This window comes from Alosa alosa, chromosome 23 (genome assembly GCF_017589495.1).
Source record: "Alosa alosa isolate M-15738 ecotype Scorff River chromosome 23, AALO_Geno_1.1, whole genome shotgun sequence".
NCBI lineage: Eukaryota > Metazoa > Chordata > Actinopteri > Clupeiformes > Clupeidae > Alosa > Alosa alosa.
The window spans coordinates 20,377,884-20,396,466 of NC_063211.1; the positions used below are offsets into that span (position 1 = coordinate 20,377,884).

Genomic DNA, 18,583 nt, shown 5'->3' on the forward strand with positions numbered 1-18,583 from the left:
TGTTCCGAGGTTATCCTTCACTCATTGTGTTTGCCGTCACCTCAATATCGTTATCTAGCCTCGTTTCTCGCGCCTCCTCTGCTCCAAGGTCACCCAAACAATAGAGGACAACGTGGAGCCGGGCACCTCTTCACAGGCAGCCCAGCAGAGGCCGCAGCCTTTGGCTAACGCCTCCCAGTCATTTTACAGCTGGCTGGATGTGACCTTGGTGTTACTGTGACGCTGCTGTGCTTTTTAAGGGAAGCATGGAGGACACACACACATACACACACACATACACACATACACACACACAATCCTATGGGACTCCTTACAACTGCAAGATTCCGCTGGCTTTTAATGTCAATGCAATGCACCACCTTGTGCTAAATCCTGACTATATTAATCCTGACTATATCTCTAATCCTAAGGATATCTGATAACATAATTGATTCACATAAGAGGTCAACTGTGTTTTTAAGGAATGGGCATTTAAATGGCCTACTTTTAAAAATAGTTATTTAATACATATTGGCTTAAATGTATTCAGGTAATTAACTAAAATGAATTGAAATGAAATTACTTTGTGCAATCGTTTACTTATTTATGTTGTTTATTTCTGTAAACATTAACTTGTTGCTTCTAAGCATTTTATAATAATCTTGTTAGGCATATCTGGCAACAACATTTATTTACATATGAAGCAAACTGAGTTAACAAACATTAATATGTTACCTTAACAGATTAAACGTGTAACTGTGGAGTGTCTGGTCAGGTTGTGATGACGTCCTTCCTCTCATTTGCCAGGGGTCATCTTGGCCACGGTGTTGGTGTTCCTGTGCATTGTGCTGGTCCTTCGCTACACGTTCAAGCACAAAGGCTCATACCACACCAACGAGAAGGTCAACTCCGAAGCCGCCGAGCTACGGAGTGACGATTCTTTCAAAGACTACCTGGATGAAGGCGAGAGAGAATATTACATATGAGCCATGTGGATGAATAACAATATTTCAAATTCATCACTGTCTTCTGCACATAGTAGCTCTAATTTGAGAGTGAGCTGTTTTAGTTGAGTAGTGGCGAGCTAAAGGAAATAATTAGTTAGTGAATGGAGGCAGAGAACAGTGAGCATAGGTGCCTCTATTGTCTATTGTTTTATTGTTTTATTGTGTTCATGTCAGGCAGAACACATCAAGTGTGTGGATGTTTGAAGGATCTCTTTTCTCTTTCTCTCTCTCTCTCTCTCTCTCTTTCTCTCTCTCTCTCTCTCTTTGTTTTTTGTATATTTGTGCTTTCTCCCATAGATGTATGAGTGCCACAAAACAGCTTGGTGCTGGCGTTAAGGGGATGATTCATGACTCTGCGTGTCCAGGGAATGGACAGAACCGGAACAAATGCTAGACGCGGATCCCAAAGATGGGAAACTGAGTTGGAGACTGAGGCGGCTCCATGTTTGATGCTGACAGCCAAAGCTTCTGTTTTTTTCCACAACGTCTTTATTTCTCTCCTAATTCTTTGTCATGCACACACACACACACACACACACACACACACACACACACACACACACACACACACACACACACACACACACACACACACACACACACAGCCTCTCTTTCTGCTTAAGCCTAACAAATATCTCTAGAATGTATCAATCGATACTGACATGACAGCTGAAAGCCTAACCCTTTGAAAGAAAATCCAGTTCTAAGCTCAGAGCCAGTGGCAAATTCAGTCCAGGGTCTCTGTACTGATAGTACTATCACCTGCCAGTGCTAAAAATGATATGTCTTTACTTGTGCATGCACACCTTCTACAGATAATGAATTATTTTGAAGTATTTTTATCTTTCTTTTTTTCTATTTGTTTCTTGACCCACCGATGGAGGGGTGCGTGGACAGTACTCACCCTGCCTCTCCTCTTTGCCTTGGCACGAGCATCTTGGAATGCCAGGACAGTGGCACTGAGCAGTGGCTTGTCCACGAGCACCTCTGAATAATTTATCCTCCGAGTCGGAGTGCTCAGGTCCCTGGCTTCGGCGCAGACAGAACTAATCCTGGCTGTTATTGCCAATATGCCTTTTGATCCGTTCCTAAAAGATGAAGCCACCTCACCCTCAACCTGTGCTGTGCCTTCATCTCTCCTTTAGCATATTTTTGTCTTTAAAAGGTCATAAAAGTGCCTTTGTTTTATTGCTCTTATAATATCCAATATTTGAGCAGAAAGGTGGGGCTGAAGTTTTGCTGTTTCTTTCATCGTTTGTTTGCTTGTTTGTTTGCTTGCATTTTACTTTTTACTTCTGTATGACATAAATGTACTTGCAGTTTTGAGCCAACACATGAGACTGGTGGGAGTTGATGCAGTTTTACTATCATGTGCTTTTTCATATTAAAGTTTTCTTCTGATTTTGGATCATTGTCTTCGTTTTGTGTTTTTGCGAACTCTCTCTGACAGTGGGGGCTTTTTTACTGATGACAATGAGGTAACTGTTTTAAAGGTGCGAAACCCCTGAGAACCACCTTGAGTTCCTGCAATAGAAACGGCCCTATTCAAAAGGACACTCAAGGATTTTGTTTGTAGTTATAAATGTGAGTGTCTGTGTGTGATAGAGACTGGGAGAGATGGACTGTGTGTACTGTATGCTGCGTGAACTCGATGTGTGTGTGTGTGTGTGTGTATCTGTGTATGTTCGTATTAGCACACACACACTTGAGGTTCCTGCCCAGCTGTGTATGTCAGAGCAGAGCAGCTGGGGTCAGACACAAACACACACACACACACACACACACAGACACACATCTCCGTGGAGAGGTTCAGTGGGGGGCGGATGGAGGCACCTCTGCTGGGATGCGGCGGGCTTCACTTGAGAGAATCAGAGCAGAATGGGCCCATGGAGCACGGCCGGCGAGGGGCCCGCGGGTAAAAATACCTCCCTCTCCTCCCCTGCCCTCCCTCCGCTCCCCTCTCCATCTCCCATCCCGCTGGATATTTATTTCATCTGTCCTCAGGCCAGTGCTCTCCACATCACCAGCCAGAGACCTCATGGCCCAGGCCCTTCCACCGCACTACATGGCCTTTATCCCAGACATGCTCATTCCACACCAATGAAACATTCAGAGCCTGCTGCAGTAGAGGATGTTTTATTGGGGCCAGATGTTTTATTAATTTTTCATCAGAATTAACTCTTAGACGGAGTTAATAGCAAAGACGTCTTAAAATCATCTTAGATATGTTATTCACAATATTATAGGGTCCTAATTTGAAAGATGGGCAAAGTCTAAGTAAAGCTAATTTAATTATTTAATAACTAGGCAAAATCAACAGGCTAATTCCACACCATGGGCAAGACCTTAACGATGCAGATATTGATAAGGCGACTCAATGCTCAATGCTCCTGCATGCCACACAATAGCTATAATTCATGTACAGGACCTTTGCTTGTTGATAGACTTTGCTCTTTGCCCACTGGATTTGGCCCATGGTATCTGTGTTGGCCTGTTTTTTAACTCGACTGAATTGAATCCAAACAGGAAATGGACAGACCTGATGGTGTCGTTTAGGAGTTCAGTAAAACGTGTCGGTCAATGATTGAGGTGGGCATAGAGTTCCGCCTCAGTGGAAATCCCACCTGTGCACACACCTGTACAGAGTTTCACTTCCTAATCATCTGGAATGGAGTCAGAGTGTGTGTGTGTGTGTGTGTGTGTGTGTGTGTGTGTGTGTGTGTGTGTGCATGTGATTCTCAGTAAGTATAAAACTTGGCCAAAGGGTCAAGCGAGATGAGACTGACTGATTTCAACAATTTGTGCTTAATGTGTTTTTTTCCGGCTAATTTGGTCATTAGGCCAGCGTCCACATACAAAATAAAGAGCCCCATTCAAATTGCCAACATTACTGCTATTCTTTACAATTGTCTGTTGTTGTGCAAGTTGCAGTAAACTCTATGCACAGCACAACAGTAATGCTAAAGAGCTTGAAGTTTTCTAAAGTTGTGTTAACTTGCCTTTTCCATTTCTAATTTTATTTGTAACAAGTGTCAGTGAAGATGTTGGAAAAAAAAACAGCGAATTGAAAAAAAAAAATCTTTCATCTCGTTCAAGTCACCGCAACCAATACATTACCATATGATTAAAGACATTGCCCTGGTTTCTGCTTGATGAAAACATTTTCTAATTAGCAAAGAACAGCATTCTTCCCAGAGAGCACAGTAGCTTCTTTTCAAGGAAGTGTCAACAGCAGCAGGAAAGTTTCAAAGCGCTGCTCCAAATAGCTGACTCACAGGGGAGGTCAGGAGAGGGAAGAGAAGGGAAGTGCCTTCCCTAGCGGCCTCCACTTTTCCGCACAGCATCCACACAGCACCCGAGCAAAAAGTCCTGCTTACAAGCCCGGAACCAGCACCCAGAATGGACTCAAGCATCCACACAGCACCCGAGCACAAAGCCCTGCTTACAAGCCCGGAACCAGCACCCAGAATGGACCCAAGCATCCACACAGCACCCGAGCACAAAGCCCTGCTTACAAGCCTGGAACCAGCACCCAAGATGGACCCGAGCAGAGGGGAATTGATCCGAGATACAGTCAGTGCCAAAGGAAATCCCAGACAAAAAAGTTCACCCGAAAAAAGTGTGACTCCCCGCCAGCGAGGGAGCAAGTGCTGTCAGCAGCACGGCTATTCTGCGAGGGGACAGTGATGAATACCTCCATTTTCATGGCATGACGAGTCCATTTTCCACTTGGTAACTATACTGTAGAGCCAAAAAGCTGGACTCGGATTTGATTTTTGTTTAATGTTTTTTTTTGGGGTTTTTGACAAGGCTTTGCTAAACAATACACAATGCTCACATCACATCAGTTGAGTTGAAAAATTATAAGCTGGGTGCCATCAATATCACCTCTGTTTATTGAAGGAGGCATCATCTGAGTAACAGGAAGGCCAGGCTCAAACAAATCCAATCTCTCGCTCTCTCTCTCTCTGTCCATCTGTCAGTCGAGGGAGACGACACAATAAGGGCAGCCTGATCCGACGCTGTTTGGACACATGCTGTCCTCACACACACGTCAATGCCTATTGATTCTGGTGAACTCGTGCCAAGATGAAAAAGTGGAGAACTGGCCCCCATAACTTAAGGCTTCATTTACAGCAGAGGGACTCTGTCTGTCAGCCCCCATAGGCTGTCACATGTCATACACTCTACTTACCGCAGTCTATGTAAATAAAGTATTGGGCATGTCAGCTGGGAGAGTTGGAGTGCTTTGTGATAAAAGATCACATGAACGCAGCTGAGAGGAATAGCTGCCAGTTTTATTAAATTAAGACTTCAAAACATTTATGCAAAGGGAGAGAAAAAAAACTGACTGAAAATTGTTGAAAAAAGTGAACTCAGGTAGGTGAGCTAATTTACTTTCCCAAGCACAAGTGGGCAAATTAATTCACCCATTAAGCTGTTCAATTTCTTGCTTAAATATTCCTCTGTGAGGTTTTTTTTCTCTCTAAAATTTAAATTAAAAAAATGTGATTATTCATCACAACATCTGGGCTTCAGTGGCGGCGATACGGCCATAAGTTTGCGCTTAAATAATGTTTGTGTTAATGTGATTTAGCAAAGCTGCTTATGGGGGGATTTTCTCTTTTCTATTTTCATCAGGCTAAGAGAGATTCCCGAGGCAGAGGGGCCAGTGGCGCCAAACCCAGCTGCCATCGGATGCCGGCGCAGGTCTGGCCCATGTCTGGGCCGCATGTGGCAGGTCTCGCACCCAATCTGGGCCGAATCGGCTCCGCAGTCAGCAGCTATGGATTTTAATCCAATTCCCCGCATCTCCTGCTTTGCCGAGCAAACACATATTCACTCCAAAACAAACCCCCTGGAGCATGTGTGTGTGTGTTTGTGTGTGTGTGTGTGGTGAGGGGAGAGCGTACCCTCATTTAGTAAATGAACGGCAGGCTGGTTGGGATGGAGGCTGGATGAGCATGATGTGCCTATGTGTGTGTGCATGTGTGTGCGTACAGTGTGTTCGAAATGTCAAGATGCCACAACATTATACACCGCTGCAGATTGCTCTCCTGTCTGCATCTCAAAATACACACACACACACACACACACACACACACACACACACATACACACATACTGTACACACACTGCTCTGGCACCAGATTGCTGTTATCAAGGGAAGTAGGACGCCATGCGTCCTCACCTTCTCACACTGGTTCAGATACGAGGCTTCCGTCGGGCTGACTCAAAGCACACACATCCCGCCAGGCAGCTGCTCAGACCCAGTCCAAAGCTCAGGGAAGGGACCAAGGCCAATTTTAGCGGCGGTGGCGGCCGCAGCGCAGTGTAAAAATGGCTACCGCCTCGGAGGTATGCCACCCATGAAGGTCAGCGTGCTAGAATCTCATTTGTTCCTCGAAGCTCGGGCCGCCGGTTTCTTACCCCCTGTGGGTTCAGCTGGGGCACTAGAATTTGGAGGGCAATTTGGACGTGCCCCTGAGGAGAAACCAAGTCTTATATCTTCAAGGATATAAAACAGACACTGCCTACACTTTCTCAGCTGTACTGTGGGAGGCAATGCCCTTAATACTATAGTATTTTAAAAACATACAGTTTTCCTATAATATGGGTATAATGTATATTTTCGTGATGTGAAAAGTACAGTATACATCATGACGTAGACTTCTCAACATTTTGGGATGTATACTTGAATGTATTCACGGCAAAGAAGGTGTTTGATCAATGTTTCATCTTTGGAATGTCACTCTGTTACTTTTCCGAGTCATCTCTGCAAAGGTTATTAGTCTTAGCATTTCAGGTGACTGAACACTTCTGTATATCGTGATATGAGTAAATGTCAACTATTCAGGACTGATCATTTCTGAAGGTTAAACACTGGGCAGTGGTGGCCTCCACAAAGCCAAGAGAGATCCAGCCAAAAAAATTAATGACAACAGAGACATCCATCACCCGACACCACTGACAACATGTCAAATCCTATCAATCCGGGGGAGCCGTAGTCCACGGTAGCGTCGGCCTCCCATACCACAGTCAGGTCCAGTATCCACGGAGACCTGCAGGTTGGAGTCCGGCCTGAGGTCATTTCCTGTGCCCACTCTCCAACTCTAGTACTCCCACTCGTCTCCTGTCTGAGCTACAAGGCTAAAAAGATCAAAAATATAACCTAAATAATAACCTTTAACCTTATCGATCCACAGAGTGTCCTAGAAAGACGTGCTGTGCTGTGGCTGTCACCCCAGACAGACCCAAACCTCAGCTGAAGACCATACTGCTGTGTTCTGTCTGGGCTGTGTGTGGACCACACCACGGTGTGTAAAGGGAATCAAGTGTATGGAAGTAAAGTGAGTGGGATTTAACTGGCACCTTCAAGGGTTTGGACTTTAAATGTTGGGTTTGGGAATCAAACACTGGTCAAACGTTTTTCAGGTGAAAAGGCTGGGTGGTCCCACTGTAACTGTTGGAGAGTATAAAGGCCTTGCTTAGTGGAGTCATGCTGCATGTGGTGCTTTAGCTAACGTGTTCTGCTGCTAACTGTTGAAGAGTCTAAAGGCCTTGCTTAGCAGAGTTATGCTACAGGTGGTGCTTTAGCTAACATGAACCACTGCTAACCGTTGAATAGTGGAAATGGCTCTCTTAGCTGAGTCATGCTGCACATCGTGCTTTAGCGGGTGTGCGGCTAACTGTTGGGGAGTGAGAAGGCCTCTCTTAGCAGACATCCCAAGTCTCCCGGAAGTTCAGGGAGTCTCCCGCCTATTGATAACGGCTCCCTGATGCCCGCAAATTAGATAATCTCCTGGAATCTAGAGCGAGCAAACAAGAGCGCGCACACGAGACCGAAACTTCAAATCGTGTGTGCATCTGAGTGTAGCATGCACACGACGGGGATGGAGAGAGAGAGAGGGAGTGCGTGTGTGCCTGTTCAAGACAGAGAGCATCCTGATTGGCCTGTTTCAGTTCAGTTCAGTAGGAACAGAAGCGTCATGGCAGAGGCAGAGTGTCCCCCAAAAAGGAACATTTAAGACCCATTTCACATCAGATAACACGAAAGTGTACCATTGTCATAAGAGTTCAAAATAACGATAGTCTTGCATTTTGCATTGTTTGTAACAGTGACTTTAGCATTGCCTTTGGCGGGTTAAATGATTGCAAAATACATGTTTAGGTGAGTTTAACAAGTGTAATTTAATGTGCATATTATTCAGGACTAGCCTACTAGATGGCTATTTGCCAAGGCTAAAGTACATAAAGATCAAACTACCAAAATCTACATATTTTATTATCACAATTTCTAACTATAGGCCTTCTTTATTTGGTGTGCTGAGTAATTAATTAACAAACATAGGCTATTCATCACTATTTCAGTATCTAAGAAGACTTTATATTTATTTTTGTTTATTTATTTATTTATTTATTTGGGGTACTTCCCTGAAATGGCTTATTGCAGGTTGGGATGTCTGTCTTAGGTCCCTCCTACACTACACCAAATCAGATTCGATACGGAGTTCCAGATCAAATCCGATCTGCGTCCACAAACACTGTAGCCTATCAGTTTGGGAAGCCTTAAAAATCCTTGAAAATCAAGGCTACTGCCTGGGTGCAAAACACAGCATGCTACTTTATAGTAATTCGCATTATAATGGCAGGTATTTGTCGACGAACGACAAACAAACACTAATAATTACAGTAGGCTATGTTTAAAGTTAGCTTCTCAGTGAGCATGTTGCGACTTGGCAGTATAAAATGTACCCTAGTCAGCTAGGCTATTGCATAGTATTATAATCTGTATTATTTAATGTCCGAAGTATCAGAAGTTGTTGCTCCCACTCCGTCGTAGGTGCTTGTTTGCATGTCAACAGCCACGGTTTCCAGCAGGCTACATGAGTTTTTTCACTCATTGTATAAAGAACAACAACAAAATAAACTCAGCCATTTAGATACGTTTTTCATTACTTCTTTACATGCTCCTATTGGTAGCTATTGCAGTGGAATAGGCATAGTTTACACAGAATGCCAGGTAGATTTGTTGAATGACGACAAACGAATAAAATAGCTAACCTTGTGTGATGGACATTATAGAACATAGCCTACAGAGTTCTTCTAATGGAGGGATTTATTTGTCACATAGCCTACACAGTTAGTCTATAGGCCTAATAGCCTAGCGTCTTTAAATTGCATATAATCCGTTGCCATTCACTGTATGGCTGTCAAATGAATAAATGTAGGCTACTTCTCATGAAAACAAAGCAGCATGGCCATCATCACGTGAAACGAGCACAATGAATCAGGGAAGGGAACATGGGCTTGTACATCATCTGTTTTCAGATGGTTCCGCAACACACTAAAGACATGCAGTCCACATTCGTCCGATAAGGTTACGGAGCAAAATGAGTTTGGGGTCTCCAGCGGATCCAAATTGCTCCGCTTCGGATACGCTGATCCGATGGTCTAATGTGGATGGGAGGGCGAATCGTAACGAAAGTGCGTCGGATACATTTGTATCCGACATAGTGTAGATGGCCTCTTAGCAGAGCCATGCTAATGTGGTGTTTTATTTGCCGTTGCGGCTAACTGTTGGGGAGTGTGAAGACCTTGCTCAGCAGAGTCCTGTTGGGGAGTGTGAAGGCCTTGCTCAGCAGAGTCCTGCAGCACATGCTGCTTCCTGCGAGCGTGTTGCTCAGACAAGTGGGCGGAGTGTAGCCGACTGAGGTGTGTTATTCTCAGTCCCCATTCTCAGACTTTTCTCCTTTTTCTCCTTTTTTCACCTCCTCGCCACTTTCAAAATGTCAAAGCAAATTGCACCCAGAATGAGAGGTAATTTTGTCAAGATGTTCTCTTCTTCCTCCTTCTCCTCCTCCTCCCTCCTCATCCTCTCCTGAATAGGTACAGGTAAGTATAATGGTACACCTTCTTTTTCTATTTAAAGGTCCTTGGAGCGAACAATGAATAATGCTGTTGTTATTTAACTTTTTGCCTCTCATTTACACAGACAGTGACACAGTGCTGGCAAACACACACACACGCACACACACACACACACACACACACACACGCACACACACACACACACACAAACAGAAAATTCATAGAAAGGAATGGGGAAAGAAGGTGTTTATTTCCAAAGCTGCAATTTGGCTGAGTTTCCCCGTAAAGGTCACTGAGCATCCAGCCTGCAGAGGAGAGAAAAGGTTAGAACAAACTCTGTGTGTCTAAGGAAGCACTGAGAGAAATGTACTGCCATCAAATGTACTGGATTTCAGTCAATACTATATGGTCCTTTTGGGACATTTGCATACGATTCGATTTGTTGATGAGAACTGTTGTTTTTGTTAGTAATACAAATGGAAAGAGAAGGGAGAGAGAGAGAGAGAGAGAGGCACACATTGACACAAAAAGAGAGAAAGAAATTGACATGCACACTAAAACACACACACACACACACACACACACACACACACACACACTTGTCCATATGTAGTACCTGTCAAAGATATAAAATTTGTCCTGGGCAAATCAATAGAGATTAGGTCACTGGAATTGATAACCTTATAAAATCAGTAATTACTTTCTATCCTTAGCACCAGGCAATAAAGCTCTCATATAGATCTGCTCCTGCCGCTGCATTATTTCAGGGATGTCGGGACATTGGGAACAGGCTGTGAGATAAAAACTTATGGCCTGTGATCGCAATTCTGAGTGCATGCGAAAGAAAAACACCAGCGCAATATTATATTTATGCCTTGTACAGAACTCGTATAAGTTCATCGGATGGCTGATCTCTGTTTGTTTGTTGTTATTTTCGTTGTGTCTGGTTCTTTGTCTAAATGAGTCAGTGGTGAATATTCATTAGGATTTCAACATGCCCAACGATACATCTGCTCTGACTAAATAAGGCGAAGTGCCATTATTCAGGGAGTGGCTGGAGTGGGGGTGGGAGTGTGGGTTTGGGTGGTTTGTTAGGCTCCCAGGGCGATCGGAGGCTGTTTACATGGCTCTGAAATATTCATAAGTGGAGAATGAAGAGTTTGTACAGGTCAATTTCACAACCACACGCCAACGTTTAAAGGTGCCTCTAATGCATTAGTCTGGTTCCATATGAGTACATACAGTACGCTCACACATACAAATGCATAGCCTACACAGCCACACACATGCACACACACGCACATGCATGAACACATGCATGCACAAATATTGGTATGCGTGCAAGCACGCACACACAAACACACACACACACACACACAAGCACGCACGCACACAGGCCCACGCACGCAAACACACACTCATACACAGGAACACAAATGCATACATACACGGATACAATTCCTCAGCTGTGCTCAGGACATGGACAGCTCTATCCCTCTGCAGGGGTGTAAAGTATGGATGACTCCAGCCATCGGCAGATTATGAACCTTCGGGCTCCTAGACCCAGATGTATTAAGGGTCCCCCACTAATTGTCGTATAGAGTGGTGAAGTCCCGCCCCTTCTACTTCCGGTCCATGGGACCTATCTTTCAAAAAATTATGAACGGGAGTTAATGGAGAGATAACAATTATTTTTTGGTCCAGTTTGAATTGTGCCACAAATTTCACATATGATGTGTGTGAATTTAAAAGATAATTTTTCACGTCAAGAAAGTACTGTTGTTCGATAGACTTCAAAAGTTATGTTGGTTTTGTTAATCCACTCAGTGGACTACATCTCTCGCCTCGAACAATGTACGTCACCAACGTAATGAAACGATAAGAGCTGTTATGCTAGTTAACGGTTGCATCTTGCTGCCTGCTATGTCACTTAACAGTATGTAATGTACAGTCTATGGACGAATACAACTTACCTGATGTGTTTAATCCTCTGACTCATGGTATTTTCTTCGGCAAGGAAAGCCCAATTAAGACCTGTTGCTGGTATGCTTGTACAATCTAGTGTGGCTGTGAATGAGCTAACGCCACTAGCACGACTGATGGGTTTGTAGTCGTGGAATTCTTCGATCTTTCACAATGTTGTAATTCAATAGTTACGAAACAAACTGCAAATGTCTTTACATGAAAAATTGTCTTTAAAATTGACAAACATCATATGGGTAATTCAAGGCACAAGTCAACCGGGACCAGAAAATCATTTCTTTTTCGCCATAGACTGCCGTTCAAACTTTTTTGAAAGATAGGTCCCATGGAGGCAAACGGAAGGGGCGGGACTTCACCACTCTATATGTGGGTTTTGTGGGATTTGTTGATATTGACGCAATGATTCCATGCAAAGGCTTGGGCTTCAGGGCCCCCTGACCCCTTGGGCCCCTGGGCCTGGGCCCGGTAGGCCCGTGCAGTAATCCATCCCTGACTCCAGCCAAGGAAAGATAATAGAGCTAAGACATTCATTTAGCTCAAGCATCCGGAGCTAAAAATTGTCATGAATTCACTACATATTAATTCAAACATTACATCCATGTAATACCCCCCCTCCCATACACATTCACACACATACACACACACACACACACACACACTCCACCCCCAACCACCACTATTACTGGGGGCTTCATCATCAGCCATGCAAGAAGAACATTTCCATCCCGGCTCTATTGTAGCTATCAAAAGAAAACAAATTCTCCTCATTTTAGATATGAGCGAGGAGCTCACAGTAATCTAGGCTTACAGACTATTCTGTTTTTTTTTAATTCCCAGCAGGGCTGCAGCGGCAGGCTTGAGGATGGTCAAACAAATGGGCCGGGGATGACACGTTAAATTAGCTCGTTATACCCAGCGGAGAGGCAAAGAGGCGGCTTGGGCATGAAGGAGGGGATTTCAGCATAATCCCGACCAAAACAAAAAAGGCCGAACGGCGAGCTTACTGGGGCGAGGATCGGCGCCGGCGTTGGGATCGGCGCGGCTGCTGCCCTCTCGCCTCCGAAGAGCTCCGGCGACACTAATGAAGATATCCTCTGGCTTTCGACACAGTGACATTGGGCAGCCAGTCCCCCCTAGCAGAATATAACACACACACAAAAAAAATACTGTCATTTCTATTTCAATATGTTTCTGCTCTGGATATTGAATATTGCAAGATAAGCAGTTCCTCGCTAAATTGCTGCACAAAGTCTGCAGTTGGCTGTGTCGGGGCTTTTCACAGCATTTAGTTCAATGGCGCAGCGCTCGCTCGCGTGGGGGAAGGTTATAAAGTTTAATTCTTTTGGCCGGCGTTCAGAGAGAGTAATATCTGCCTGTGAAGATGGATGCCACAGCCTTATTGCCAGGGACTGCCTCTCTCACACTCAGCACTTCTCCACTGAGCACTGAATGTCATGCTTAGGGATGGAGAGAGAGACAGAGAGAGAGAGAGAAGGGAAAGAGAGAGCTAAAGAAAGATGGAGATGAAGTTAAAAAAACAGACAGATTGAGTGTGTGTGTGAGAGAGAGAAAGAGAGAAAAAAACATGTACAGAGAAAGTAACAAATAGAGATGAAGTGAGAGAAGCAGACAGGGAGAGAGAGATAGAGAGAGAGAAAGAGAGAGAGAGACCGACAGACAGACAGAAAAAAAGAGAAAGACTGATTTTGAAAAATAATGGATGAGTGACAGAAAATGCATATTTATGCTCTAATTCTATCCTGCCACCCATCACAAACAAATAATAGGCCTACTTAATATCCTACTTTAGAGCTTAAAGTATTCCGTTTGATCTCAGTTCCACAGACAGATCTGTCTCAAAACAATACCTTGCACTGCATTTGACTTAAGACACATCTCCCAATTTGCTAATGCCTTCACCACAAACAATAGACATGTCTAGCTCTAAAATTACCCACGTGTCCCTGGGTGATGTGTACATTTTACCGAGAACACATGAGATGCTCACGTGGGCTAAACAAAGACCACTTTCCTTCTTTATTATCTTGGCGATAAATCATCAAGACGTATGAGGAAAGTGTTCTTAGGAAGAAGACGTTTTAATTAATACCTTTGTTATCCTTTATGCTGCCTAAGTAGGCCTCATCCCCAGCTATTCAGCATGATGAATACGTTTTAGAAGCCATTCTGCTCACAGCAGCTGAGTGCATTTCATCTTTATGAAACTAAAGGGCGACTCAGTTCCCATTAGAAAATATAGTTAATTGATGTTAAACCCTGTATTCCACTGATGACCTGGCACTGAAGCTAGCTCAGTGACTGATTTGGGGCTCTTGGGATGGTCACCTCTCTCACTACACACACACACACACCCATGTACAAACACACAGACTTAGACACACACGCATAGACACACAAAGACACACAAAAACACAGATGTAGACACACACACACACACACACACACACACACTTCCTTGCTTACACACACACATACACACACAAACACAGCGGCAAAAAGGAAAGACAATCAAGGAAAGTCCAACTGAAAAGATTAATCAACCTTTCTCCATTCCTTCCCTCTAAATACCATTTTCTTTGGAGCTGATGATCATAAAGGGCCATAATCAACCTCATTTATATATTATTCTCCATTGATGGCGAGATTGTAAAAGTGTTGAAATTAGAAGTTATAGCTCAATGAAAACCACACACTAGTAGTTTTTTGTGTGCTTTACAGGACAGGATTCTAAGAATATTCATCATAATTTCATGGATGAATGCAAACATCCATCTTCGCCGCCTGAGTGTGTTCATTGATTTGTGTGTTTTATTATGTTAAGTTGGTTGTTCAGTCACACGCATGTTTGGAGATTTTTTGTTTAGCAAGCATATTTCAGTGAGCACTCACAATTATTCCTCTCTCTCTCTCTCTCTCTCTCTCTCTCTCTCTCACACACACACACACACACACTTTTACACACTTCCTATTCTATTCAAGGTCACCATTAAAGCTTTGTCTCTGGAGCATTCTTCCTCTGCGCTGTGTTTTATGACTGAGATAAGAATGCAATTTCCCCCGGCGCCCCTGCATGTGCTAAATGCATGGCTACCCATTTCAGTGCTGCGGCAGGAAACCACAGCGGCCCGCGTTTACCGCAGCCGTGGGGACGCCTACGGCCAATAAGACCCTCGTGGGAAAGCCGAGCTTTCCGAGCACCACGCTCCGCGTTGCTCCATCGGTAGCTGCGGAGGAGGAGGAGGAGGACGAGGGAGACGATCTGCGGCACTCGCTGGCTGCCCTGGATTACGGTGCCCAAGGAAAGATAAGCCCTTCCTGACTGGCACTGGCTGGCATTGCCCTACCCTCGTGAGTCCCTCCTGGCATCTTAGAGGGCATTCAGAAAGGTGCGCATTGCCCCCCGAAGCCCTTGGTTGAACGCGAGGAGGCACACTTACAGAACTGTGAAAATAGCACTCATTTCCCAGCATGCAATTTTGCTTATTCAGGGGGCCATCTCCCTCTAGTCAGTGATCGACTAAATAATAAATATATGTGATGGGACTGTGTGTAGATAATAAAGTTCTGGAGTTTGAAGGCACATAAGAGAGGAATGTAAAATCAAGGCCAGTAGTAGGCTAATACTTAGCATAGTTGCATAGTGGGTGTTGTTAGTGCTTGGTTAAGAGACTCCATGAAAAAAATCATCTGTAAGGCTCCTTTATCATGACAATTATCATGATAAAATATGCACATGTCATGGCATGTTTTGTTGCAATTGGAAAATGTACCAAACTACCACTATCCTTGAGGTCCTTGGTTGTTATGCTCCTTCTTAAAAAAAAATAAAAACAATCAGAGCTCTGTTGGTGGTTGATGGTGATCAGTTTATGTAGCCCTCAAACCTAATGATTATGTGTAATTGCGTAGCCATACTGATCAAACCTAATGATTACAGTATGTGTAATGACATAGCCATGATGATCAAACCTAAGATGATTATGTGTAATAGCATAGCCAAGCTAATGATTTTATCTTTCTGTCAGATACATTGACCAAATTACCGGTCTCTTATTTGTAGAGGAGAAATGTGCTACTTATCTTAGCGCAAAAGCAAATGAAAGGAAAGACTGACACTGTTCCTTTGCTTTCTTAATTGAGTGTGATAAGAACAATACATAAATCAGCTTTGAGACCTTATGATAAAACATGATTTAGAGAAACTCATTCATGCCTTTATCCTCAGCTGGGTTACAGCAATGGCCTTTTCACAGGTGTCAAACAGCTTCAGGCTGGATAAAAATGTAGCCGCTAACTGCCCAATTTTAAGAATGTGTTTCAGATGTTTTTTTTTTTTGTTTGTAGCTTTAACAGGAAAACCTGCCAATGGCCACTTCCTCTTCATCAGTGTGAGTTCTCTGATTATGGCTGTCATCACAGTGTGCCGTTTCACATTGTGTCGTGCGTGGCTTCGGAGTTCTCGAAACTCTATAAAACCCTGGGAGCCACACGTCGTTAAGCCCAAAGGACGACAGAGCCAGTCATCTACAGTAGCTTGTTGCATCTGCTGATGCTTGTAGACTTGTGTTCCTCCTTAACATGTTTTCTCTTCCCTCTGTTCCTCTCGTTTTCTCTTCCCTCCCTCTCGTTTTCTCTTCCCTCCCTCTCGTTTTCTCTTCCCTCCCTCTCGTTTTCTCTTCCCTCTCTTCCTCTCGTTTTTTCTTCCCTCCCTCTCGTTTTCTCTTCCCTCTCTTCCTCTCGTTTTCTCTTCCCTCTCTTCCTCTCGTTTTCTCTTCCCTCTCTTCCTCTCGTTTTCTCTTCCCTCTCTTCCTCTCGTTTTCTCTCTCTGTTTTCGCTTCGTTTGTTTTCTTTCTCTTTCACTTCACCCCAGTGTTAGTCAGACAGCTGGTCCCTGCCGTCTCATTTCTGGCTGCTGTTTGTATCTCTCTGTTGTATCGCTCCCATTCCTCTACTTATTACATCCGCCTCCTGCAGGGCCTCCTCTACCTGAGCTCACCGAGCCTAAACAATTTGTTTCTCTAAATGAGAGAGGGAGGCACACGGCAGAGAGAAGAGAGGGGGTAGAGGGAGAGAGAGAGAGAGGGAGGGAGGGAGGGAGGGAGAGAGAGAGAGAGGAAGAGGGAGGGAGCGTGTTTGGGTTTCCCACGTTGCCTTGCGCTAAAAAAAGCCTGGGTAATGAGGGATGAGAGGGAGAGAGACGGTGAGCTTTTGAGGCTGCCGCCACCGCCAGAGCACAGAGCAACAGGATGCAGAGAAGAGAGGAGACGAGGAGGACAGGATGAGAGAGAAGAGGAGAGGAAAGGAAGAGAGAGAAGAGGAGAGGAGGAGAGAGAGGAGGAGAGAGAAGAGAGGAGAGTAGAAGAGAGAGGAGGAGAGGAGAAGACAAACAAGTTCAGATGGGGAGTAGTAGGAGACGCAAGGGAGGTGATCTCCCACATTGGGAACCTCGTAAATCTCATGCATATTTATATTTTATCCTGAGGGGCTTTGTTTACTGTGATCATATATGACATACGTGTTGTACTTTGTTCTGTAATTTCTCATTAGTAGGACGGTGTCTGGTCTCAGCTGAGTTGCTTTACTCAGTGGTCTGGGTCTATGTCACACACAAGGAGCTCTACTGTAGAGAGGGTTGGGGCGGGAGTGCTGGGATAGCCCCAGGCAACTGTGCAATGTGCTTTTGTGTAACAGTATCACACTTACAAACACATTCACGTACGCGTACACACACACACACACACACAGCTGCCTGTAGATGTGTGAACTTGTGTGTTTGACAGCTCAGAGTGTGTGTTTCTGTATGCAGTGTGCGTATATGTGTGTTTGTGTGTGTGCGTGTTTTTGAGCTTTCGTGTGTGTGATCTTCTGCGCTCTGTACCTCGGAGCTGTCAGGGTCTCACAGGGAAACAGGAAGTGTGACTGTGTGTGTTGTTGCCCCCTGCTGACCCCCAGGAGGGACAGTTTTTAATCAACACCAGTCAGCCCCCACCTCTCTCTGCCCTGCACTTCCTGTTAAGTTCTCCTCACTAAACAGGCTGCAGGTGAGCCTCCGGGGCCACTGTCTGTTTGCAAGGCTGCGGATGTCGGCCCGTCAAATCCCCCCACACACACACACCCTCTCCCACTGTGCTCACGACACCGGGGAACAGGATGTCAAATGCCAAACATGTCACCTGATTCACACACACTCTCTCACACACACACACACAACTGGCCCAGACTTGGCTCAGATACATCGCATGGCCTGCAGCCAGGTGGCATAGTGTGTGTGTGTTTGTCTTCTTTGTCATGTGGCTTCCCGAACATCCATGGTGTGAGAGGAGTCTCCTGTGGGTTCCCCACACCAGCTCCACACACTCTCCCACACACACACACTCTCACACACACACACACACACACACACACACACACACACACACACACACACTCACACACACACACACACACACACACACACACACACACACACAGACAGACACACACACACACAAACATAGGATTAGCAATGTGAACTGGCACAGTGGCATGCCCACACTCACACACACACACACACACCGCACACAGTGGCAATGTAGGAGTGGTACATAGGCACACAAACACACACACACACAAACATAGGGTAGCAATGTGAACTGGCACAGTGGCATGCCCACACTCACACACACACACAAACATAGGGTAGCAATGTGAACTGGCACAGTGGCATGCCCACACTTACAAAC

The 18,583-nt window shown here is 44.7% G+C and overlaps 1 protein-coding gene across 3 annotated transcripts in view; it reads left to right on the forward strand.

Moving 5' to 3' along the window:
- The window catches only part of LOC125288162 (contactin-associated protein-like 2), a 38,573-nt gene extending 36,181 nt beyond the window's left edge, over positions 1 to 2,392 (forward strand). For 2 of the 3 annotated variants that reach the window (XM_048234286.1, XM_048234287.1), the window contains exons 5-6: positions 787 to 942; positions 1,284 to 2,392. In XM_048234286.1, the coding sequence (XP_048090243.1) occupies positions 787 to 942; positions 1,284 to 1,291 (164 nt within the window). In that variant the 3' untranslated portion in view covers positions 1,292 to 2,392. The other variant, XM_048234288.1, reaches the window with a different exon arrangement.
- Positions 2,393 to 18,583: the final 16,191 nt, after the last annotated feature.